Source organism: Hemicordylus capensis, chromosome 2 (genome assembly GCF_027244095.1).
Source record: "Hemicordylus capensis ecotype Gifberg chromosome 2, rHemCap1.1.pri, whole genome shotgun sequence".
Taxonomy (NCBI): Eukaryota; Metazoa; Chordata; class Lepidosauria; order Squamata; family Cordylidae; genus Hemicordylus; species Hemicordylus capensis.
This window is the reverse complement of record NC_069658.1, coordinates 72580434-72606681: the sequence shown is the minus strand read 5'-3', so window position 1 is coordinate 72606681 and position 26248 is coordinate 72580434. Positions and strand designations below refer to the sequence as shown.

General features: G+C 41.6%; 1 protein-coding gene across 5 annotated transcripts in view; it reads right to left on the bottom strand.

Moving 5' to 3' along the window:
- FER (FER tyrosine kinase) overlaps window positions 1-26248 on the bottom strand; it is a 288734-nt gene that overhangs the window by 173474 nt on the left and 89012 nt on the right. For 3 of the 5 annotated variants that reach the window (XM_053296742.1, XM_053296746.1, XM_053296744.1), the window contains 3 exons: window positions 15014-15106; window positions 9772-9831; window positions 4374-4583 (listed from right to left, as the gene is read on the bottom strand). In XM_053296742.1, the coding sequence (XP_053152717.1) occupies window positions 4374-4583; window positions 9772-9831; window positions 15014-15106 (363 nt within the window). The remainder of the gene's footprint in view (window positions 1-4373; window positions 4584-9771; window positions 9832-15013; window positions 15107-26248) is intronic. The other 2 variants (XM_053296743.1, XM_053296747.1) reach the window with 1 other exon arrangement.

The following is a 26248-nucleotide window of genomic DNA, read 5'->3' as shown; positions in this document are numbered from 1 at the left end:
AACAAATAATATATAATGTAATTTTCTCAGTGAATAACAATTATTTCTACATTTTTACTCCATTTTGAGAAAAACAATTACAGTGACTGAAAGTTGTATTATTACATGAAGGACTTTTTCTGGTATAGGTAGCAGTTGATAATCTAAGGCTACATGAAATAAGATGATTTTCTTAAAACATCAGCCAATAATTACAATGCAATATCAATTTAATAGGGGCATACGTAAGAGAAAGGGATAAGTAGAAAGTTTAACTTCTTTAGGTTCTTAACACCTGAATAACAAGACATAGGGCCAGTTCAGGTTAATGCCAGCCACAGCGTGTAATCAGAGCAGAGTTGTACTGAGAGTGTGACTGCTCTTACATCACGGGAGGATGTCCTGACATGCTGTTGGGAAACCTCTTAATTGCAGGGAGGGGCATTCATCTGAATCACCCTGCTACTCATGCTCCAGAACCCTGTTTAAACAAGAGCTCTGTAGCAAATTCAGAAGGGCAATTCAGATAAACATCCCCCTCACACAATTTAGGGACATCCAAGAACGCGTCAGGACATCCTCCTCTGATGTCAGGGCAGGCGCAATCTCAGTATGCCACTGACCTTATCTCATGTGCTGGGTGGCATTAATCTGAACTGGCCCTTAGAAATAAACAACAGAAGGCATGACTATTGTTCAGTGATAATTAAAAACTACCGTATGTATTGGCCTGGTACGGGAAAACATAGTTTGCCACTATGCGCCCTACCCCTGGAAAGCCATAACTTTGGCCTCTTTTAGGCAGGGATTGAGGAGAGGGAAATACTTTACTTTAGTTTTGAAGTTAACCAAAGTTTCACATTCTTTGTAAATACAGGAACTGCAGCTTACTTCAACTACCATTAAGGAACAAACAAGAATCAGGAACCACAATTTGACCTTTGTCTGTTTTTTCCTAACTGTGATGTGAAGCAAATCACAGTCCAAGACCCAATACAGAGCTGTAGCTAATTTCAAAACAATTTTTTTTGAAAAGTTTCCCTTTCCTCTTCTTGCATGAGAGAGGAGAAATGGGGGAGCACATATGCCAGAAATATTCTGGGGCTCATTCACGCAGCAGGAAATCATAGTTTCCTGTTACAGCTGAACCAGGGCTTTGGAGTAACACACTTCTGGAAGGAAAACACTACAGATGGCCCATGTCACACGTGGTAACAACACCACAGTTTCACATATCCATGGTCAGGCAATGGAGATTCGACTTCGATATACACGCTTCAACAAAATATTAGGAATTCACCTATCCATAGTTTCAAGGTGGCTGGAAATAACCTCCAAGTTCATTTCTGACCACCATTTTGCTAAACAGAGCCGTTTTGTGGCTCTTTTGCTTTAAAAATAATCCTGCAATTTTCTGCTGAAAATCATCTGAATTAGGGGTTTTGGAGGGCATTGCTGAACACCTGCAGAGCGCAGTAAAGCACTTTATTTCTATTATTTATGCCCTTTTCCCACCTCCAGGAACCTAACCCCACAATTCCCATTGCCTCATTATCCACAGAAATTGGCAGGAACAGAATCACCATGGTTAATGAGGGCCACCTGTATTATTCAAAGTTGAGTAAGGTCCTGTGTTCCTAAGCCCTGATACAGAAGAATAAGAAAAGGGCAGTATCCAGACAAATTACTCATAACTAACTAAACTCATATTAATTTCATGGGACTTAGTCATAACTGACTTAATATGGATATTGCCCAAAGGAGTGGGGCGACTATAGTTTTTCTTTCCCAGAGAATACATTTCAATTATTTGTTCTTTTAAACCAAATTTCTCCTTTGAAACATCTATGGAATATATCTCTTCTAATATCGTGCTGCTCTAACAAGATGTCATTGGATAATGTCCACATGTGGTGTTTAGCAAATTGGAAATATAATCAAAGAGGACAGCTTTGCCTTTAATCTTTTTATTAAGCAGAGCAGTTGGGTAAAAGGACTAGTGAGATATTTAATAGTTCAGTGATCCTTGGAAACACATAGTGGTGAGTCATGGGGAACTAAAAGATCAAAGAAAACGTGAAGGCTTCTCTTGCCACCAAAATCTAAATCAAAACTTGAGGGATGTGTCTCATAACTATTTTCAGAAGTCCCTTTTTATGTACATAATATAAATTATAAAAGAAAAATGTAGAGAAGGTCTCAAACAGGGCAAGTGTATCATTATACAGAAAACATGCCTTTAACAATAGTTCTCACCAAGAAATATTACCTTTTTCTGTTGAAACGTTATACAGTACTAACATTTTGAACTGCAGCTCAGTCAAATTCTTTCACGGATGTAATCTCTGAGATTATTGCTGATCATAGGTTAAAAAAAAATCACTCCTGTTCTGTGGCGCATGGGTAACTGTTCCAAAATCTTTCAGTTGTTTTAAGGTTTTTATTTTCTGTGCTTTAACTTGTTTTATGTTGTTGTAAACCATCCAGAGGGGGAAGTTTGGGGCGGTAAAATTTTTTGATAAATAGAATAAATATTGTAGACCTCCAGCTAATGAAATTTAGCATAAAAGTACTTTCAAGAAGTTTCTCAAGCCTATCTATCTATCTATCTATATCCCCTTTACAAGTATAACCCCCGAGCTGGCACGCAAGCTGACCAGGCGGGGTCAGTTTGAAGGTCCAGATTCAAACTGAGCTGGCCAAACTCAACTGGTCATTCATTCTTCCAAGAGGGAGTGTTTCCTTGCTGTGCTTTTGTATATTGCTTAACAAAGGTTGTAACTATTTGTGACAAAAAGCAAACTGTGATAAGATCCTCCACTGTTCTTACACAACTGAACAGCAGACACTGAGGGACTGGGACTACAGTGTTGGTGGTGAAGAGATTTAACCCTTCCCCCTGCAACTGTCCCAAAGAAAATCCCCTTAAGCTGCTATTGGCCCTGTGGACAACACAACTATATGCTAGTTCTATGTTTTGTTCCACAAGGCAAATATAATCTGAGCAACAGAGGGGTGTGTGCGTGCATGTGTGCGCGAACACACACACACAAAGAGCTGCTCAACATTTTCAAAAAACAGCAGCAGATTCAATAATGCAGGGGTGTATCTACCAGTGTTCACCCGTGTTTTATGAACACGGGCTGCCAGGCCACCAGGGGCCCTGTTGTGAGGTATCACCATTTGCTTCCTTCGCCCACCCCACTATTTATTACTGCTGCCACTGCACACCAGCCACCTACATGGCCTTCACGGCCCCGTTAAACATCACTGACGCCGGCCACGGCACAGTATAATGATGCTACCACCCAGCACCTGTTATTCCAGGGATAACAGGCACCAGTTGGTGATATAATTGCATCGCAGCTGGTGAAAGCAGCTTTTAACAGAAGCCACAAAGGCCAAGTGAATGGGTGGTCTGTGGCGGTAGCAGCAGCAATATTTGGCAGGGGGCAGAGGCCAGGCAGGTGGCCAGTCTCTGCAAGGCAACAGCAGATGAGCTGAGGCTAGTGGAGATCTTTGCGAGTGGCACTGTGGTGACTTGCCAAAAGGCTTGGACACAGGCAACCACCAGCATTGCTATGCCCCTGCAGTAATGGCCCTCTTACTTTCACATTTAGTTTGGCACTTTAAAGAAAATACCACCCCATGTCACATTCAGTAATGGAGATCAGAATTCCCACTTTACCCATAACTACTGAAAAGGGGGGAAATGCCTTCCGTTCCTTTTACTACTCAGGCTTTGAGTAGAAATAAGTGTAGAACATGTTGCACAAGGTAACACTACTGTTTCCAACCTGCCAGGGCTGCTGCATATGTGGAAGCAGCTTGGAAACAATGGAAGTAATGCTGTGCAGATGCTGTTTCAAGCGGGTGCTCTTGCCCTATACCACCAAAGCTGCCTTCCACATGCACAGCAGCCCCAGAGGGTCAGAAACATTGACAATGCCTTACACAACATATTGGCTAACGATCTTAAATATGAGACACCCACTTCAATATTCTCAACTTTACACACCTAGTAATTTCAGTCTTTCTTTGTATGTTATGCATTCTGAAGACTACCAGCTCTCTGGCTCTCTTCCAATTTCACTGTATCCATCTTAAAATTTGGTATTGAAAACATGAACATAATACATCTGAAGGCTACCCAGAAACCTTTAGAGCAGTACTATCAGTTCCCACATTCTGCACATAATGGTTTTATTAATAAATCCCAAGATGATACTTGTAGTTCTTTTTGCAACACAAATACATATTTATAATTATTGCCCACATGATTAGTAAAAATCAGGAATGCTATATACAGCACAGCTATCTCTAACTAACTGGCATACCCAATAATTTAACAATAATTATTTAATTTAAAAAATTCAGTACAATCTTAAACATACATCAGCATGAGCATACTGTATGATGAAGTGCCTCCGTTGTCCATCTGAAAACACAGAAAGGACATATTCACCAGGCTTCCCATGACTCTCTCGCACCAAGAAGTCTCCTTGATGGTTTAACAGCTCTTGAGCTTCTATTCTCGGGATTGCACCATGATACCAATCTTGCTCTGATAGTGGTTTTTCGCTGGTCGATATTACATCAAAGAACTTAGGAAAAATATACGAAAAAGTGAAAATTAGTAAATAGAGTTTTCTGTTAATTAAATTTTCATTTAAAGTACAATTGAGAACAACTATTTTAGAGCCTCTCTCAAAACTGTACATTAGTTATGTAGTGAACTAAAGGGAATATAACCAACCAGTTATCAAACTGGGCAAGTTCCTTTTCTTAAATATTTACTTTAAAAGAAAACAGCAGAGTTACGCATTAATAAAAAATTGAGAAAAGATCCATGAAACAGAAACTGGTTTAACACATACAAATACCAAAAAAAAAGCAAAAAAACCCACACAACAACAACAAAATTTTACTAGTGCAGTTTAAAATACTCTTTCTTTCTGAATAAGATAATTTGTCTATTGGTACTTAAGTGTTCAGTGATCACAACAGTGCTGTTAATTCTTTATATCCAAATGTTCTGAATAAAATAACTCATGGCATCAAAATTCTAAGTACTTAAAAAGCAAAGATGATAAGCGACTGAAAATTTAATGATTTTGCCCTAAACCCTAAAAAGTCTGAGACCACAGGGTATCTGAAAGATCACTTGCGCCAGTTGCTAAGTCCTTAGAAAGATGGCAGCAGTGGCCAGTGGAGTGGCATCTGTGGTAATGGGGTGCAACACTTTCTGCCCCCTGCACTCTCCCCACACCGAGCATGAGATGACTGCCTCACCTTGCCTCGTGGAAGGGTTGTCCCTGTTTTTAAGCGTGAGGTGAGAATTTTTTGTTTGCCCAGACAGCTCTAAGCACTCTCTAGCTTCATTGGCTGCTTATTTTAACCGTGATTCAGTTTTCAATCAGGTAGAACTTGAACTAGAAAGTTGCAAAGGTCCCTTCCAACTCTATAGGACTCTATTATTATTTATCAGGGTTGGCTTTGTGTGTGTCCGGAGCGGAATAACCTGCCCCACACCTTTAGAACCACCCAGAGGGAGCTGATCCCTATACAGTCATCTCCACATAGTACTGCACACTTTTGGTGCAGGGGGACTCCTTTACAGGAAGTAAAGCCCTATACTGCCCCAGCAATGTCTGGGTACACATGGGTTGTGACAGGAGGTGTGTACGCATAGCAGTAGTCTTTTCACCAAAGAGTTCTATGGGGAAAGCACTGAATGGACTACCACTCCCATCACTCTCCGCGTACACCTCCTGCCACAACCTGTGCACCACTCCAGCCATTGCTGAGGCAGTCTGGGGTTCTGCTTCTTATAAAGTGCACAGTATGGTGCAGAGAACACTGTGTGTAGAGTGGTGCCCCCATCCAGTTTCAAAGGGGTAGTGCAAATTATTCGGCTTCAGACATGCCAAAGCACAGTGCTAGTATTCATTTTTATTGCTCTGTTTTTATTTCATAGTTTTATCTGTAACATATTGTTTTAATTATTATGGAAGACACTTTGAGAACCATGTTGATAGACAGAGTTAGTCATGGCCCAAGATCTCTTTGTGCCTGAGGCAGAGCACTAAATGCTGCCTCCTCTTTTTTCAAGTGATAGTGGCTGCTTCCTGAGTTTCTGCATATTCCTGCAAATGCACACAGTACCCTCTGCCATCACCACCTTTGAAGCAGCAGTACTCGCCCTGAACAACCTCCTTCCTCATTTGCCACTGAACTGATAATAAGCGGCAAGAAGCAGAAGAGGAAAGGGCATTAGAGTACTGTCAGGTAGACACCCTTTAAAGTGGTGAATATCTTATTTTTAGTGGGGCGGGGGAAATAACTGTCCCTATCCAACCCCAGCCAAGGACTTTTCCAGTGACTGTTGCTGGTGTCTACATAGTGCTTGTTTTTAGATTATGGGTGCTCTGGGGATGGTTTTAGAGAACCATCTTATTCCTTTTCTATGTCAACAACTTTGAAAGTGTGTTTCTTGAGATGCAGTATAAAAATATAGTAAACAACAACAATAGAGTACTATAGATGCTCTACAGATGCTCTGATGCCCCTTCCTCATTTCCTCTTCCACTGTTCCTCTCTTTTCATTATCAGGCCAATAACAAACAAGGGAGGAGGCAGTAAAGGGGAAGAGGAGGAGGAGGATAAGGAGGAGGAGGAGGAGGAGGAAGTAGTCAGGAAGAGAGGAATGGCTTAGCAAAGAGTTGCTTGGATGACTGGGCTCAGCAGGGGGAGGCAGTTGTTGTTGTTGTTATTTCTTGTTTACACAGTCAGACAGGTGTTATTGACTGGTTTGTTTTATCCAGACATCAAGTCCTTCCCAAGGACCTGGGATGGCTGAATTTTATTGTCAATTGTTATAGATATCGTTCCAGAATATAGGCTGTTCCCAGTAAAGCTGCTTTTTGAAACTGGCTGATGGTGATTTCTGTGGCCCCTATGGTGTTGAGGTGCTCTTCAAGGTCTTTTGGAACTGCACCCAGGGCACCAATTACCACTGGGATTATTTGGGTCTTTTTCTGCCACAGCCTTTCAATTTCAATTTGTAGATCTTTGTATTTGGTGATTTTTTTCTATTTCTTTTTCTTCTATTCTGCTATCCCCTGGTATTGCTATGTCGATTATTTTAACTTGTTTTTCTTTCTTCTCGACTACAGTTATATCTGGTGTATTGTGTGGCAGATGTTTGTCTGTTTGTAGTCGGAAGTCCCATAATATTTTTACATCTTCATTTTCTTCAACTTTTTCAATTTTATGGTCCCACCAATTTTTGGCTACAGGTAGCTTGTATTTTTTGCAGATGTTCCAGTGTATCATCCCTGCTACCTTGTCATGCCTTTGTTTGTAGTCAGTCTGTGCGATCTTTTTACAACAGCTGATTAGGTGGTCCACTGTTTCATCTGCTTCTTTACAAAGGCGGCACTTGCTGTTTGTTGTTGACTTTTCTACTTTTGCTCTTATTGCATTTGTTCTTAGTGCCTGTTCTTGTGCAGCCAGTATTAAACCCTCTGTTTCTTTCTTCAAGTTGCCATTCTTAAGCCATTGCCAAGTCTTGGTTCTGTCTGATTTTCCACTTATATTGTGCAAGATGCAAAAATATGATGGGATTGACCATGCAGTGGCTTATTTTTCCATTTTTCTGCTCAGTTCTTGACTTGTTCTTTCTTGTAGGCCTGCTTTCTTTCATTGGTGTTGAATAGTTTCTCGTTATTTTTAAGTGCATCTTCTTCACTGTCCTTCAAGGCCTCTTTTCTCCTCCTCTACTGTTTGATGGACTTGCAGCATTGCTCTTCCACCTGAGCTGCAAGGGTGGTATAGCCTATCTACATCACTGCGGGAGTTCAGAGCATGATTGATGGTCATGATTTTTCTGGTCTTACGATCTAGCGTCTCTAGCTCTGCCTGGGTCCAGTCTATTATTCCTGCAGTGTATCTGATAACAGGTACAGTATAGCCCAGGTGTTTATAGTGTGTATGGTGTTCCTGCCATTGAGTTTGGACTTGAGGATTTTTCTAATTCTCCTGTAGTATTCACTTCCAATTTTTCTTTTAACTTCAGTGTGTGCAATGTTATCAGCCTTGAGAATGCCCAAGTATTTGTAAGTTTCTTTCTCTTCCAAATTTTTGATGTTGATTCCATTGGGCAGTTCTATTCCTTCTGTTTTTGTTATTTTTCCTCTGTTCTTTATTAATGCAGCACACTTGTCTAGTCCAAACTCCACTGTTATATCACTACTGAATATATGGACAGTGTTTAGCAGTGATTCGATTTCTGACTGGGACTTTCCATACAACTTCAGATCGTCCATTTACAGCAGATGGTTGATTTGACTAGATGTTTGGTATCCAAGGTCTGTTTTGTTTAGTATTTGTGAAAGTGGAGTCATGGTGATTACAAACAACAGAGGGGATAGTGAGTCCCCTTGGAAAATGCTTCTTCTAATGCTAACCTGTCCAAGTGTCTCGCCATTGATTGTTAACTGTGTACTCCAAATGCTCATTGCTTTTTAAATAATTATCTGAATGTTTTTGCTGACACCAGTTGTTTCTAAACATATTAGTATCCATGTGTGAGGCAATGAATCGAAGGCTTTCTTGTAGTCAATCCATGCAACACTTAGATTGGTTTTTCTTCTCTTGCAATTTTCTAAAATCATTTTGTCAATCAGCAGCTGGTCTTTTGTGCCTCTGGTGTTTGGGCAATTTCCTTTCTGTTCAACTGGCAGCTGTTTGTTAGTTAATAAGTGTTGCATTACTTCATCTACTATTATTCCAGTTCATAATTTGAACATGGTTGGCAGGCAGGTTATCGGTCTATAATTACTCGGAACTGCTCCTTTTTCTGGGTCTTTCATTATGAGATGAGTTTTTATAATGTTATAATGTTTCATTATGAGATGAGTTTTTATAATGTTATAGTTTAATGTTGTTGCTGTTGTTCAATTTCTATACCACCCTTCCAAAAATGGCTCAGGGCAGTTTACACAGAGAAATAATAAAGAAATAAATTTTAGGCTATCACTTCACCTTGCCTCATGTAAGACTCATCTCTTGACAGAATATAAATACAAATATATGTCATATAAATATATGACAGAATATAAATATAAGAATATAAATATTTAAAACAAATACATTATAGGACAACACAGTGTCCATAAGATAAATGAAAGGCTAAGCAAAATTCAAACCAGCAAGCTGTACCATACACTACAAATAACTCTGCTATATAAATTAGAAACACAGGTTTGGATCCAAAGACACTGTTCCACTAGCAGAAAACTGTTTTTGCCCCATGGAAAAATTGTTTCCAACTTAAGCAAAAGATTTTATGAGGGGAGGGCCTGTTGCTCAGTCGCAGAGCAAATGCTTTGTAGGCAGAAAATCCCAGGTTTAATTCCTGGCATCTCCAGGTAGGGCTAGGAAAGACCCCTGCCTGAAAGCCTGGAGAGCCACTGTCAGTCAAACAAAACTGAGCTGGATGGACAAATAATCTGACCCGTAGATGTTAACAGGACCCCAAATTCAGTAAAAACAAAATAACATGTTTTCCGATCTAAATCTTCCTTATTCAACATGTTTCTCGTACTTTAATGCAACCTCTGATACACTGAGGCTCTGCGTTGCCTGAAGCCTTTTACTAGCAAGGAACAGCACTAAGTCGTTTTCTCTTTTTGTTCATTCTTCTTTGGATCCAAACCACAGTGTTGGGGGAGGGGGGCTTGAGGGGGGAGCTATCTCTTGGGCCTAATAAGTAATACATTTCTAGTGCACCTTAGAGCTTGTCCCTCCTACTGTTGCCATACAGTTGCCTTCCCTCCTTTTCTCCATAATCTTCAAAACAAAACAACAAAAAAGATCATAATGTGAGAAGCTAATTATCTAAATTCTTAAAATGATCAGATCAAAATCAAATCAAATCCTTACCGATAAGATAATCAGCTAAATACTAAGTCTTAAAGGAAAACCTCAAGTTCATTACATAAAATATCTTAGGAGTGTACCACTAGTTAGCACTTTTTCTTTCTTTCTACTTCTTAACCCACAAACCATTTCTAAAATGCAAATAGTTGTAAATCTTATTCATTAGCAAGTACTAAAGCCTCAAGCCATCTAACGGCGCAGCGGGGAAGTAACTTGCCTAGGCAGCAAGAGATTGCTGGCTCGAATCCCCCTGGTATGTTTCACAGACTATGGGAAACACCTATTATCAGGCAGCAGCGATATAGGAAGATGCTGAAAGGCGTCATCTCATACTGCACAGGAGATGGCAATGGTAAACTCCTCCTATATTCTACCAAAGAAAACCACATGGCTCTGTGCTCACAATGAGTTGACACTGAGTCGATGGCACAACTTTCCTTTACTATAGTCTCAGGATTCACTAAACTCAGAATCCTAAATATGGACCATAAGGGTTCTTCAGGCTACTTAGTATTTTTCATAGTCAGCATTACAAATGCTGGAAAATAGCAGAATAGGCTAAATTATGTTCAGAAAGAGAGAAAAATATTAAAAGCTGCTTTGAAGATATTTTTCTCCTTCCATCTTTATATAAAATGAAGGAAAAGATACAAAATCAAATTATCTTGCAGAAATTTCTACCCTTATAGCACTCTAATCAGTGTATAAAACAAATCCAAAATATACTGATTTGACTTCTCCTTGCTGTTTGATTACTCAGCTGTCTCAGTCTATTTGGTCTGCTTATGTAAAGCAAGGATTTTATTTCAGTTTGTTTGCAGTTTATCAATTCCAATATAAAATACTTGTTAACCTAGAAAAACAGCACCTTGCTTTGTCTATTTTTATTCAAAGAGAACTAAAAAGCTTCATAGTCATCCCATGGCCCATTTGGACGATATGTCCAAGCTGGCCTACCCACCATGTGACTAAGAACATAAACTAGCACAATTCACTACTACTCCTGGTGCACCTTCCCATTTCTTCTAACCATGAACCATCTCCTCAAACATGATCTAAATACTACATCCGATCTGCCCTCGCACAAATGATCACAATACATTGAATATTGCATGCAGTAACTGTATCATGTGTGAACAGGCAGTACAGCTGAATCACTCTCTACATGCATTTAGGAGAAGGCGGAAGACGAAAGGTGAACCAGAAGGATCAACAGGACATGTTAAAGCATGCAGAATTTATAACAATGCTCCCCTCTCACCCACACCCACCCCACACACAATTAGGACAAGGAGGAAGGCATGTAAGCAAGGGGCCCACGCTAGTACACATCCCTAATTATATGTGGATGGAAGCTGGTTTGGACATACTGTCTGAACTAACCCTTTATAAATTTCAACCCAGTTACAAAATGACTGGTGAACAAACTACAAAAATAAAATCTAAACCAGCTCACATAATTAAAAAAGGGGACGTGATGTGCCATGAGTGTGCCCATCCCATCACTTTTCCTACGTTCTCTGACATCCTTCCAGTGTGCTCTTTATGTGTATGGGGGAGCAGTTCATCTGAGCTTCCACTCTACATGTGACCCAAATACTAAGTTAACCTCTTTTCTTCCTCCCCAGAAACATGCTGAAAAGACATAAAGATGTCTGGGAAATACATTGAGATGTGCACACTCTTAATCACATGTGCCTGTGACCAAGGAGGGAGTACGTATTTTATGGACTATAAGACGCACTTTTCCCCTCAAAAAATATCCGCCAAAATTCAGGTGCGTCTTATATTCGTAACTGCGTCTTATACTTGTAAGCCTGCCCAACAGGTTCGAGGGGGGGGGCTATCCCCCGGCAAAGCCTGTACCAATGCTAAAGGAGGGGGTTGGGGGCGACCCTCTATTAACCCTGTGCTGCCTGGGGACTGCCGCTCCAGCTTACCCTCCGCCGCTTGGGCCGTGGACTCCTCCTCCTCCCCCGATGAGCTGGTGGCCTCCGAGGATCGTGCCGCCGCAAAAGTTTCCAGCACCTGGGCCCTCCTGCGCTGCCACCGGGCCCTTGCCTGGTCTGCGTCGGCCTCAAAGGCCGAGTCAAAATGGCGGCCATCGCTGTGCGCGCCCGCACGCACCGCCGCGGCCCTTCTTCGAGGCGCTCACTCCCGCAGTGAGGAGCATTGCCGTGGATGGCCCTTCGCCCGGGGGGGACGCAGTGGTCTTTAGCGCGGCTGAGGCATGCTTGGCGGCGGCCGCGCTCACAGCGGAGCGGTCCGCTTTCGCCGTTTGCGCCCTCGCTTTCTCCGTTCTGGGCCTAAGGCCCTGCAAACAAGGCACTCTGCTCTGCTCCATGGCAGAAAGAGGGAAAGGACAAAGCGGGGCGCGGTGGGAGGACTTGGAGGGGAGATGGAGGCGAGAGGAGAAGGAAAGCTCGAAAACGAAAGAGTTTTGTTTTTTTAATAGGGTCAGAAGCGAGGTTGAAGAGAAAACAAGGAGTGGAGTAGGAGCAATTGAAAGAGGAATTAACAGTTTAATATGTTAAAACTCTGAAAAACTGGATTAAAATTAAGGTGAGTCTTACAGTCCGTAGCGTCTTATAGTCCATAAAATACGGTATTATCCAAACTGGTCCATTATTCTCTTGCCAGTTATATATATTTAAGCTGAAGAGCTCTCATTGTTCTACAGAATAAAAACTTTAGAAGCGCCAACCAATAGAGATTCTCCTGTACAGAAGCAAAAGTTCTCTTCTTATACTACCTGTTTTTCTGTGTTTCAAACCATAGTTTTCCTTCCAATTAAGGTAAATAATTGCCTGAAGAAGAGCCACATTTAATGCTAATTATGTATGGCTTCAAACATATATGATCCAAGATGAACAACAGAAGAGCTCCACCTACACAACAATATTCTTGATTAAGCCTATTCAAATATTGCACACAAGTACTCAACTTGTACTCTGGTATGTCCTCTAGCACGACTGGTCACCATCAGGTAGATTCAACACTGACTAGACAGATAAAGAAATGCTGATGGTAACTATAGGATAGCTCGCTCATTTGAAAGCCATGATGAAAAAATAGAATTAATTATCTAAGAGCACTTAAACTCCAAAACCCAAAATGGGAAATAAATTCTAAAAGTTACCTTTTAAAACTTTCAACCTCTTAGTGCCAGTATATGAGTGAAAAAAGCAGAAATTGATTTGGCCACCTCAGCATTCGATCACATGTAAAATATCTTCAGGATGTTGGGCACAGCCATTCTATTCTTATAGGTTCTGATATGAACACTGGCCAACATGCTGTGCAGTGAAACACTAGCATTCCTGACCCACTGGGGCTCACTAGGCAGCCCTGAAGGTATTCATCAAGAGTACACTTGCACTGCTACCTAAAACAGAACGTATGCACTTGGCCAGCACTACTTTCATTATTTACACATCTGTTCATGCATTTTAGGTAGTTGAGCAAGCACACTCTTGTGCAACACCACCAGAGCTGCCTGTTATGTGCACAGCAGCTCCAGCAATTCAGGAATGCCAGTGTTTCACTGTACAGCATGTTAACCACTTCTTGGGCTTCATCATCTGTCTGTATCTTTATCTTCAATATAGCTGTGCTGGGGCAGAAAACTATCTAGGTCAGGATTCATAACATTTTTGTACATGCCTCCCCTCCCCCAGGTCCTCAAGTACTACTATGGAACATGCGGCCGCTGCCCCCCACACTATTATATAATATATTTTTATAAGCCTCCTGTAAATATTCTGGCTTACTGAAAGTCAATTCAGTGCAGCAAAGATTTTTCCATGGACCACGCAGACCTATCCCTTGGACCCTCGGGAGGTCCATAGACCCTGGGCAAGAACTCCTGATCTAGGTTAATCAAACCAATTTGATGCAGTGGTTAGAAGGGCAGGGCTGTCCTTAGGGCAGGACAAGCATTTGTTGCCATTAAAATTAACTGGAAAGGGGCCTCACACTGGCTGATTTGACCCAGGCCCCACACCCTGTCAAGGCTCTCTAAGGCCACTCCTGAGGGGAACTAAGGAGACCAGTTTTCAAATCCCCATTCTGCCACAGGGTGACCCTTGGGCCAGTCATTAACTCTCAGCCTCTTACCTCCCAGACTTGCTGTGAGGATAAAAAAGGGAGAGAATGTTGTAAGCCAACCAAAGCTCATTGGAGGAAGAGTGGGAGAGAAATGCAACCAATGATTATATTAAAAAGCCAAATATTAATAATCCTGCAACAGCTACCAGGAAATTATGAATGATTATAGTACAAGAAAACTATTTGTCTTAGGGCAAAGGTAAACATTACAAAAGGGATGTAGGGGTAAGGAGAATGAAAGTTATCCCTCCCCCACGTTAAATCACCACACTCCACTGCTTTGAAGTCTTTTTCAAACAAGTGATCCAGGCAGAGAGAGAAATGCTTAAAGCATCAGGGTAGGAGAGGGTTTCAGTCTCCTTCCCTGCACACTTCTTTGGGTATTAACACATGTTTTCCACTCATTTTATAGATGAATGGAGGACCTCAATATTGTGGTTGTTCCATTCCCAGCTGCAACAGTCGATACGGTAACCACGAATATTGAGTCACTGGGGGGATTGTGGGGCTTTGGGATTGCGGGCCTTAGGTTCCCAGTAGTCGGGGAAATAATCAAAAATTACCGGAAATTGGCCAAATTGGGTGGGTGGGGGGAGCTCCCTTCCATGCTTTGCTGCTCTCCCAAGTTGTGCTGGAATGCTCCTAAATCAGCTGAAAATCAGACCAAAATCGCCAGCTTTTTCTTTTCTTCCTTTTTTTTTTTTTGGCAGAACCATTTTGAGGTTCCTAAACACAATATGGTGGCCAGAAATGACCTCCACCATCATTTCTGGCCACTCTGACCCACAGATTTGAGGGATCAATGTGTTTTTTTCCTTTCCTTTTTTCCATGGTCAAGGTGTCTTTTACCCAACCGCAGATACACGAATATGTGGATAACAAGGCCCTCCTGTATTTAACAAACTCAGAGTTAGTTGAAATACCTAGTTTGGTCCTTAAAAAAACAAAAAGAAGAGTAAGAATGCAATATGGATTGTGCACTTACCGATGAAGAGCCCAGCATTGACTTTGGAGACCTAATCATTCCAGCAATAGAGTGCCGAAGGTTATCAAATCTGGAAACTTTATCTTTCTTATCCTAGAGAATAAGGGTGGGAGGGAAGACAATGAAAATTAAAATAATGATCCTTTGTAAAAGGGGCACCTTTTAACTTGGTGATTCTCTCTATTTAGCAGGAGGAGATTAACTGGTCCAATTCACCCCCAGCACAGTACCTCCAGTGACTGTTGCTGGTGTCTATTTTATGTTTCTTTTTAGATTGTGAGCCCTTTGGGGACAGGGAGCCATCTTATTTTCATTTATTATTTCTCTGGGTCATGAGCATTTTTGGAAGGGCGGTATAGAAACTGAATGAATGAATGAATGAATGATTAATTACTCAGTGCTACATGGGGGTTTTGCTTTATCAAATGCATTGGGTTAGGTTGGGTTGTGCTGTTGAGTCAGTGTTGACTCCTGGCGACTACAGAGCCATATGTTTTGCTTGGTAGAATACAGGACTGGTTTACCATTGCCTTCTCCCATGCAGTACAAGATGACGCCTTTGAGCACCCTCCTTTATTACTGCTGCCCAATATAGGAGCCTCCCACACTCTGGGAAACCAGTGGGGACCCGAACCAACAGCCTCCCACTCTCCAGGCAGACCATCAAATGTATTAGGTAAAAATAATTATCAAAGTTGAGTATCTCAAATGAAATTGCCAACTTGCTTGCACTAACTCCTGGTTTAGCCCCAAACTTTAATAACTGTTCAAAAGAAATAAAAATTGACAACTAGGCAACAGGTCTGAACTATCAAGGTTTACTGGTTACTAGTCCTTCAAGACATACACAGTCGCTAACCAGAACAGCATACATACCCCACAGCAAAATGCAGGTGGTGCCCGACTTGCCTGTTATAAAGCACACAGCCACTCTTCTGCACAAGAGTCAGTACCAGAACTGCCTCTTGGAAGAAACAGAAGTCTCAATGTGAGACTGCACAAGAGACAGCAGTCCCAGTACTGCCCTCTTGTTCAGCAGTTTGGCTGCGTGTTTTAGAGCCCCATAGCAGCGCAGTCTTTTTAAAAACCAGTGTCTTTTTAAAAATTACCATAAGGCATTGATGACAAGCAAAGATTTTAGAGTCATTTAGCATATGGACCCCCTTGTCCCTTTATATCTGCCAAGGAGACTTTGCTCAGTTTTTGTCCACCATCAGTAGCAGGTTTGTAACTTCAAGAGCAGAGCACCTTGAGTGATGGCACCACATCTGTGGAATACCTCAGAAGAGAAAGCTCTCTCTGCTCAAACACTGGACAGCTTTAAGAGACCTTTAAAAATATTTATAGTTCAACAGACCTATGGAGCAGAATGAATCTTGAGTTGTTAGATTTTGTGCTATCTTACTGTATTTTATTGTTATTATTGGCTTTTTGGACATTTAGTTTTGCAACTCACAATGGAACCTTGATTGATTGATTGATTGATTGATTGATATTCAATTTTTATACCGCTGTACAAAATTGGCTCAGGGCAGTTTACAAATAAAACAAAGACAGTTATAATCAATCAACAATTAAAATATAAAATACCATAGAACAATTAAACAACACCACAGTTTAAAACCCATAAAATAAAAATAAGATTAAAACATGTTAAAAACACTTTAAAATTTGGAGAAAGCCAGGTTATAAAACAAATAAATAGATACACAGGGAAGGGAACAACTACATCTTGCAAGCAAGATGGTACAGTATGAAATAAAGGTCCTGTTAGCACACTTCTCTGGATCAGGACTTCAGTGAATAAAACATATATGTGGGCATTATTAGTTCCTAAGCATAACTAATTTTGCCCTTTTTGTATCTCACTGCAAGTGTCCTAAGGCAAGTACAGAACCAAAATGAGTTGCAATAGCTATCAACAGAAGAAGCAAGACAAGTGGAAGACAAACCGATTTATTAAGAACTCCTCTGTGGAACTGAAAGCATCTGAATAACAACAGCTAAGAATGCTGTTATGACTACAAGAATCTTTTATACATGCTTTGAGTATTTTACAGTATACGTTATTAATATTTCTTAGATGTATATCCTGTGTCTTGGCCAAAGAAACTTCAATATACACTCTATATCTCTTCTTCTTGATACATTAAAGTGTAAATATGGCCTTTCATGTGTAATAAGAAAAAATCAATGTCCATGATTCCAGCAGGGAATAACATTTCTAAGCATGCTCAGATGCATCATTTCCATTTCAGCAGCTGAGCAGGGAGGTCACAGACTGCCTGATGAGTGAGAAAATGGGCTCCCACCTCACCAGCACTCCTACCCTTGCAAAAAACAAAGTTTTTTTTCCTTCCCCCATCAGCTTACTTTGCAGGTGGGAAACAATTGTATTTTTGTTAGCATTCTTTTGGAGTATTCACAAAAGCCTTCAAGCTTTTGTCAGTATCGGAAGGGAATGTTTGCAGAAACCAAACTGATTGTGTGCCAAACAAGGGGCATTCTCCCCATTCCTAATTCTCCATGGTGTACTATTCAGAAGTTTACCTGAAAGGCTGAAATAGTCCTCATCAGATGTATTAAAAAGGTTCCGCTATAGAACTCTGATGTTATAGCATACAAAAAACCAGCAGCAGTAACAAAGAACAGGTGTAAATTTAACTTCTGTAGTCATCTTGAGACAAGAGTTAACGGTATGTGATCTTGTAACTAATATCTCTTCCATCTGTATTAAAGACACTCACAAATAAAATGTTTGACTCCTTTTACCAGTCCCATGTCTACACAAGACAACATATCAATTTTAGATTACAATCTGTCCCGATAATAAAACAGGCTGCTCTGAGTCCACTGGCAGGTCGATTTTATATCAACGGATTAAATGGCTACTTTAAAAAAAAAACCTGCTAACTGTATTACCATAGATACAGTGCCTAATTTTGCTTCTAGGCCTGCAAGGATTTGAGATGATCAGTTCATTTCATGCAACTCAGGTAATGACAAGATAAAGGGTCTTCTTCAGAAAAGTGAGTCATGGAGATTAGCAGCCAAATGGCTGCTTCTCATACCACTGAGCGGGAAAGGTTCAAGAAATGATGTGTGCATCCTGGTGAGTTTTCCTACAAATATCAAGTAATGCCTTAATTCTACATTAACACTTTAGTTCCAAAGACACCTTTGCAAATCCATGACAATTGTCTCCTTACAACATACCTAGCTCTTCTCAGAATTTTGCCTGAAGTTCTTAGATACTTCCTAAAAAGCTATTAAATTCAACCACTTCAATATTGTCAACAATAGTAAGCAGGGAAATTGTCAAAGGAAGACAAGTTACAAGATCTCCATGTAACACAGAGCTCAGGAAAAGCTGCTGCTGAAATGAAAAACAGCAGTCCTATTCAGGCATTCAGTAACCATGTGCATAATATACACAGTTACAAACCTTGCATAAGAACACAGAAAGTTGCCTTACAACAAGTCAGACCACTGGTCCATCTACTGTAGCTCAGTATTGTCTACACTGACTGGCAGTGGCTCTCCAAAGTTTATGCAGTCTTTCCCAGACCTATCTGGAGATGCCAGAGATTGAACCTGGGAATTTCCTGGATGCAAAACAGATGTTCTACCACTGAGCTATATGGCCCCCATCCCTTGTAAGTCTACATGCGACATCATCACCCCACCACCACCATCACCATGAGTACAGCATTTGGACTAATGCTACACTTGGGGAGGATTCCTGCCATGGTTAGAGAATTTCCTAATCACCAAGGAGATCCCACCCTGAGTACAGCATGTTTGTGTCTCTTTTTTGTCAGTGTAGGAAGAATAAGATTAGTGATTACACATGAAACAGATTATTACCATGTGTGACCAAGCTAGGCCAGGTATTACAATGTGGACTAGCAAGGTCAGAACATTCCTCACCTTCATTTGAGCACTCATAGCATTTAAGCAGGCCTGCACAATATATGGCCCATGAGGCCTTTTTTCTTGGCCCACAGGGCCATCACTGACACTTGCCTTGCCTAACTCCTGAATTGTCCATGTGGCTCACTTTCTCCCCACTTACTTTCCTTCCTCCAGCTCCCAAGAGCCTCAGCTGCTGTCAGGGCTAGGAACCTTTTGGAAATGAGGGCATGCATGCACCCTGAAGGAGATCCATGATACATGCGTGTCCTCATTCAGAGCCCACTCCCAGACCTGACGGAGTCAGAGGGCCTGGGAGCCTGCAAGCAGCAGGAGTGTTGGCAAGGCAGTGCACTGCTCGCCTCCTCCTGAGGCTCACTGGAATCTATAAAAGCCTCCAGGTGCAGGGTTTAGAAAGAGGGGATGGCAACTCACCAGGATCCATGATTAGCTCAGCTTTCCTGCTGCTGCCACCGCCGCACACCCTACCATGGCCAAGCAAAGGCACCACAACCTCTTGCTCCTGAAGCCCCTCTTGCCCATCCAGCCCAAATTGGACCCTCTCCCCTTCAAGGGGGCAGCAGGTAGGAAACTCTCCCTGGGACACAGGTGGGGGGGTAGTGTTTCAGCATTTGCAGCAGGAACTCCCCACCCCAGCTCTGATCTGTCTGATTTTCTTTTGTTATGGGCAGAATCTAGCAACAAACGAATCCCCCATCTGCGCCTTGGCTTGGCACAGCTGCCCGAACAGCGGCAGCTTCTCTCCCACCTTGTTCCCACTGCAGATTTATATCCCTTGGCTTGGCTTGCTTGGGTGTCAGCCACAGGGAGCAGGCGGACAGGAATTTGGAAAAACTCAGGAGCTCGCCTTTGCTCCAATGGCTACACTGCTGCCAGCTCACTGTGACTTCCTGGACGGTGCCTGGTTCTGAGTTCTGTTCAGCCTGTCCCCCTGCAACGTTTTGCACCACCTTGAAAAAACTGCTTGAACACAAAAAGCCTTTTAAAACATTTCTGATCATGCTTATCAGAGGTGAGCTTTCTATTTCGCAAATGGAAACACATGCACTAACATGCAGCAACATGCAACAAACAAATGCACAAGGGAGTGCATCACATGTAAAAACATAAAGGAGAATGTCACATGCAGGAATTTTCCTCACATGCACTGTGTGAAAAGCTCCTGCATGAGACATTGTCCTTTATGTTTCACACTCCCTTGTGCATCTGTATGTTGCATACAGCTGCATATTGATTTTATAGTATTGCAATTAAATTTTACATTATTATTTACAAAATTTTAAAAATGAGGTTATTTTATTTATTTTATGGTACTGCCATTAAATTATATGTTTTACTGTTTTTATGTTAATGCAATTAAATTTTATGAATTAAATTTTACAATAATTTTACATTTGTATTGTACAGATGTTCTGATACTTCCATTAAATGTCTGTTTCTTTGTCTTTCTTAAATTATATATGTTTAATAATTGCTTTATTACTTTTACATAATTAATGTGGTGAAAACAGACCTTGGCCTCATGGTGGGTTCTGGCCCACAAGGTATTTGAGTTATGCATGTTTGCATTAAAGCCATCGAGAGACCTAACACTTGAAAGTAAAAGGCCATATTCCATGTGTTAATAAAGGCACAAGTAAATGACGCAACTAACCCACAACATCTGAGAAAAACTTTACAATCCAAACCAAGCAGTCTAGTCAACAGTTTATCATACAATAGAATACAATAGTGTGGGAAAACAAGTGGTGTGTAATGCAAGTCAAACATAGCAGGTGCAAGTTTAACATTTGCTCAGAAGCAATCATGGGAGGAAATAGAGAGCATATAGAACTCTGTACAAGACATCTGTTTCGCAGTGTCCCTTGGTAACCATAAATCACGTCAAGGAAGAAAGTCATAAAACGAAAAAGTACAAAACAAAAGTTCTATAGAAAACAGAGCAACCTAACAAAAAGCAAAGAGCTTGTACTTCCCAGCATGCTGCCAAACAACTCTTGACAAATTACCTGATAAAAAAGCACAAGCTTTCCCCCAATGTTCAGGAACCCCACCGCACACACCCCAATCAGTGGTCCCTCTATTTTTTTTCATCTCTGTGCGGAAGGAGTTTTGTTCTGGGCATCAGTATCAAGGCAGTGTGTGCACACCTGCATTCAGAGTGGGGTCTTCTCGATTCAACCTGAGTGGGATCTAAAATGAACCGAGCGGACATCCAAAAACTTGTGAGCGCGTGCACATGCACATGCCTTAGAGGGAAAAGTGACCCCAATCCCCAGAGATATATATTATCATGTGTAGTGAATTAAAGCCTTTGTCTCAAAGCAAGCTCACATGAGGGAAAGAAATGCTGAAAAATCCCTATTGAGCTGCCTGGCTAGGCTTCTCCTAAAACTATTTCTGTATTATTGGTAGTTTCAGAATGCTGCCACCACTATCCCTTTTATCGCCAGAGCTTGAACCTCCCTGGGCTTGGAATGGAATCCCAGGGGAAACTCTCTTTATTCTTCTATTGGATAAGTACAAAAATCTTTCACATGCAAGCCTACACATGGTGAGAAAACTGATAGATGCCGAACATTTGAGGACGTGTTTGCACCAGAAAAATCCCCCTTCGCCGCAGCCCCTTTTCCTGAGTTAAAAACTAACTCTGAGAGGTTTGTAAAAAGAAAAGAACAAAAACAAAAACCAGTTTTATTCAGTTACTATTGACTGCTTCCATCTGAGGCTCTCTCAGTTTTTAGATACTGTAAAGGATACTTAGTAGGATTACAAAAATAGATTGTCTTAATGCACGCTTAAATGTTTATAATGTCTTTTGCAATGACCAAGGTGTATTGAACATAGGCTTGTGTTTCTTATTTCAATTATGTTGCAGGTAAACTATATTAGAACAGTATCCAGAATATGCAGAGCACACACCCCAAAGAAATATAACACCCCTAACGTAAAGTCTGACTAAACAAACCTTTCCCTAGACTAAACTTCCCTTTTCCTTGAACTCACCTAACTCCTGATGAGACTTCAAGCTTCCTGTAATCCTGTCTTCCCAGGTTTTACTGTTATCCTCCTGCAGCCAACCTCCATGGCCACATGTCGTCCTGTGCACCTCCAGCCTAGCTTCTCTAACAAAGAACTCCCTTCTTCCTGGCAACAGTTCTCTAGGTCCCACCCACTTGGTGTGCTGATTGGCTAAGCCTTGGAGTTCACCAGCCTGTCAGTCAAGGCAAGGGTTAACTTCTGGTTAACTCTTTAGAGGGAGGGAAGGCTGATCACTACAACATCATGTATCATATATTTCCTCAACTCCAGCTGCCCGGCATTCTTGCTGGGGGAGAAAATCAGAAACTAGCTTAAATTGACTCAACAGGCACTAACTGTATTAAGGATGAAATCAGTTGTTAACTACCCAATTAAAGGGTCTATCCAGGCAGAATTTCTAAGTAGCAGTCAAACCAGGTTCCAGAATAAATGCACAGGTGGATCACCATATTCCTCATCCTGAAAAAGAACTCAGCTGCCATGGCAACAATAGAAGCTCCTGTCTAAAAAAACACAATGGTCAGTTGTAATGGGGAAGCATGCTTTACCTAACAAAACGTGTGTCTGGATTTCCTCCCAACACCAGTTCTTGACTACAGGTTGCCCCTCCTGAAGCACACTTGCCTATCAGAAGAGATCACTGGAATTTATTACATGCTTTGGCATATAAATTAGATGGTACCAAACCAGTTCTACCAGGGAGTAAGGTAAATTCCAGATGGGCTGAAGTCCCAAGTTTCTAGAGTAGGATTTTGGCTCCCTCCCAATCCCCACTCTTTCCCCCTTCCCATTAACCAAGCAAAGACAGAAGTTCCTGACACCAGCAGAGAAACATCACCCACTAAATGCAAAGTGGTAACATATGCTATCAAGTCGATTTCGGATCCTAGTGCTCACAGAGCCCTGTGGTTTTCTTTGGTAGAATACAGGAGAAGTTTACTATTGCCTCCTCCCATGTAGTATGAGATGATGCCTTTCAGCATCTTCCTATATCACAGCTGCCCGATATAGTAGCAGCAGGGATTCAAACCGGCAACCTTCTGCTTGTTAGTCAAGCATTTCCCTGCTGCGCCACTTAAAGTGACTACCCACTAAATGTACTGCACATTTAATTACTTCAAATGAGATGTTATGCAATCTCTTGTGCCTCTTTAGGATTCCTCCCCATCGATACCGCCAAGGTACTTACGGGATAAAGTTCTACCTCCTGATAGTTTAACTGGGATTCAATATTAAAACTGTACCCATGGGGAAACTCTCCTTGGCTGAGTTTGTAACTAGCTTGCCCTTTTCAACTTCTCTTAGAGAATTTTCAGAGAAAGCTCGGGATTTTCTGAGTGTTCTCTTCAAGCTTCTAACATCAGAACATGATAATCCAGAGAGCTCTCCATCCTCCTTGTTCATTGGTCCCTCCCATTCCCAATATCTGTTCTTGCAGAAACAGGGAGAAAATCAGTGACAAGGAAGGTTGGTGACAACAGCAAAGCCACTGGAAGGGCTGGAGGCATAAGTGTAGATCTTATATTTATGACTGGATCCTCACTCAGAGTCCATAGCCACTAGGAAAAATGGGAAGCACTCTCTAGTATCTTCTGGTTCAATTCTTTATGCTGGGGGCACAGGGATCCAGTGTTCCCTGGCATTTATGTATACTCTGTGAGCATGTCCAGGTTTCAAAGATGAAGCTTCCACCATCAGCTCTTAATTGCAAGGTTAAGTTTGAGGACAGGAAGGAAACAGAAGGGGGGGTGCTGGTTAGCAGTCATGAGGGCTGGCAGGAGGAGAGTCGATTAAGAGCTGAGACAGAACTCTGGCTGGAGCTCAGCTCAAAATAGGTTTAGAGTTTCCAAACAAGGGGAATTCATGTTTGAACCCCACTTCCTCATTCCAAACTCCAGTGCCACAATTAAAAACTCCCATTTGTTAACACTCAAGTACTTCATTCAACTTTAATAGTATACACCTTAATTTATACCAACATTATGAGAAAGCAGCACAGTTTTTCAATAAGTTTCCAGGTGGCAATCATTCCAAAACTCCAAGAGCTGAGTCACCAAACACATTCGGGGTGTTGAGAAGACTGTGTTCCTGAAAGCCAACTGTTAGTTTCTTTTTAAAACAGCATTTTTAAAACTAAGGAACATTCTTGGCAAAACATACAGCTTCTTAGTCCAGAAATAAATACTCTAAAGAAGCTGAACTGATAAATTGCTATGATTATCCAGGAAAAAGATCTTGGAGTTGTGGTAGAAAGCTGACTAAGTTTCAATTCAGTCTGCAGCAGCAAAGAGGCACTTTTCAAAGTAAGGGCGTAGCAAGGTTGGAGTGGGCCCAGAGACAAGATTTTAAAATCCCCCTCCCCCCACTCACTGATGCTCAGCTCATGAAGTAAAGAAATCTTAAATGAGGCTGAAAAGTGGTAACAAAAAGCATAGTTTTATGCACGCACACACACACGTACGTACATATATGCATATGTATATGTATATAACCTATGTGCCACAACAGAACATCAGCCTAAATTATTTTTTTTAAGGTTTTGTAAATTGTGGACGATGCAAGTCCTTTAATGGTCTTTTTCAGGAGCCAAGGACAAGAACTGGGCATCTCGTTTCTTACCTTCCTCTCAGGGCACACAGGCTTTTCAGTACTCCTGGGAAGGTGGGGAATGGGCTGCCTCAACACTCCTCCCAGACCAGTCCTGGTCTCTGTGGAAGCCAATATTATGCTCTCCCCCGGCTATAATCCTACTATGAAGGAAAGAAACTCAACATCACAGATGGACCTAGGAAGGAGCAGAGGTGTCCTTCCCCCCAGACTAAGGGGTGAAGGTATATGACCCCAGAGCCCCCACTGTCTCTGGGGATCCCTCAAACCATCCACCAAGCCCCAGCACATACCCAGCCCCAGTGCATCTGCCCCAAGCAAGTTGCTCTCTCTCGCTGACTTGGACGCAGTGCAACTGCTTGGTACGCCTGACTCCAATTCTGACAGTCACACCCTGCCCCTTCCTGTGCTGCTGCATGCTGCTTCCGGTAGGCAGAGCAACAGCAGTAGTAGCATGTGATGCCACGCCGGCATGGAGGCGGCCCAATGGGCGTGCTGGAGCTGTGAGAGCGAGGGGCTCTCTTGGGATGATGGAGGCAGAGACCTGGGGGCTATGTTGCCACTTTGTTTTGAGCTTTGTCAGCCTGCCTGAAATTGTGGGGGTGGCAAAGCTCATGTCCCGCCGCTGCCCCTCAGCGAGCACAGCACACTGCACGAAGATGAGTGAGTACTTCAGCAGGGGAGGCAGGCAGAGTCAAGGTGTGAAGGCATGGGTGGGTGGGGGAGCAGCACAGCAACCCCTTTCTTTGCACCACATTTCTCAGATGGGTTTTACTGCTGGGTCAGTAATGGACGTACATCACCTAGGGATACACACTTCAGGCGATATATAAATATGATAGATAAATAATCTATGGGACTTTGGTGAGGAAAAACAGGATAATGTAATGCATGCCATCTTGTGTGAAGATAACGTGAAATATAAATGTCAACAACAATTCTGAATGTTAGCTATACACAAACCATTTAATGCTAAAGTGATATGTAGATGCACTCCTAGTATTTTGTAAACAATATCTTCTCAAGGATAACCTTAGATATTTTTAAGACAGTTGGAGAAAGATCAGATACTTTGAACCATCACTCCAGAGCACCATCTATTCATGAGAGTTCTTATATCTTGTCAGTAAGCAAACTGTTCTGATATAAATCAGAACAACGGCTATGACCTCTCTTAGTAACTAATTTACAGGCTTGCTTTGCTCCTATGCCCAATTAATGTGAACAAGGATGGAATCAAATCCTCAGATTGTGTTTCAATTATTTGGGATTTTGTTTTGTCATATCCATTGCTTCACCCACAATGAATATGAATTGTATGATATTACTTAGGACTCTCCGTTGCCCTCCAGAGAAGCAGAAAATAGAAATGCCTATGTAGACTAAATAGGGACAGCCTTTTCGTCTACAGAAAGAAATGAAGTTCCCCTTTACAATATAAGCTTCGTGCGAGCGTAGTGGGAGAAACAGATAACATAATCTCAAAAGAAGCCTATCCACTACAAAGGCAGTGGCTCATTACAATTCTGGACAAGCCATGTATGCTGCAGCATATTTTCAAAGTTCAGACTGAGTATCAAATTTAAAGCAATAATTTAAAACATACAATATGGCAGTTAGATATTGACAGTAAAAAAATATAGTAAAAAATAT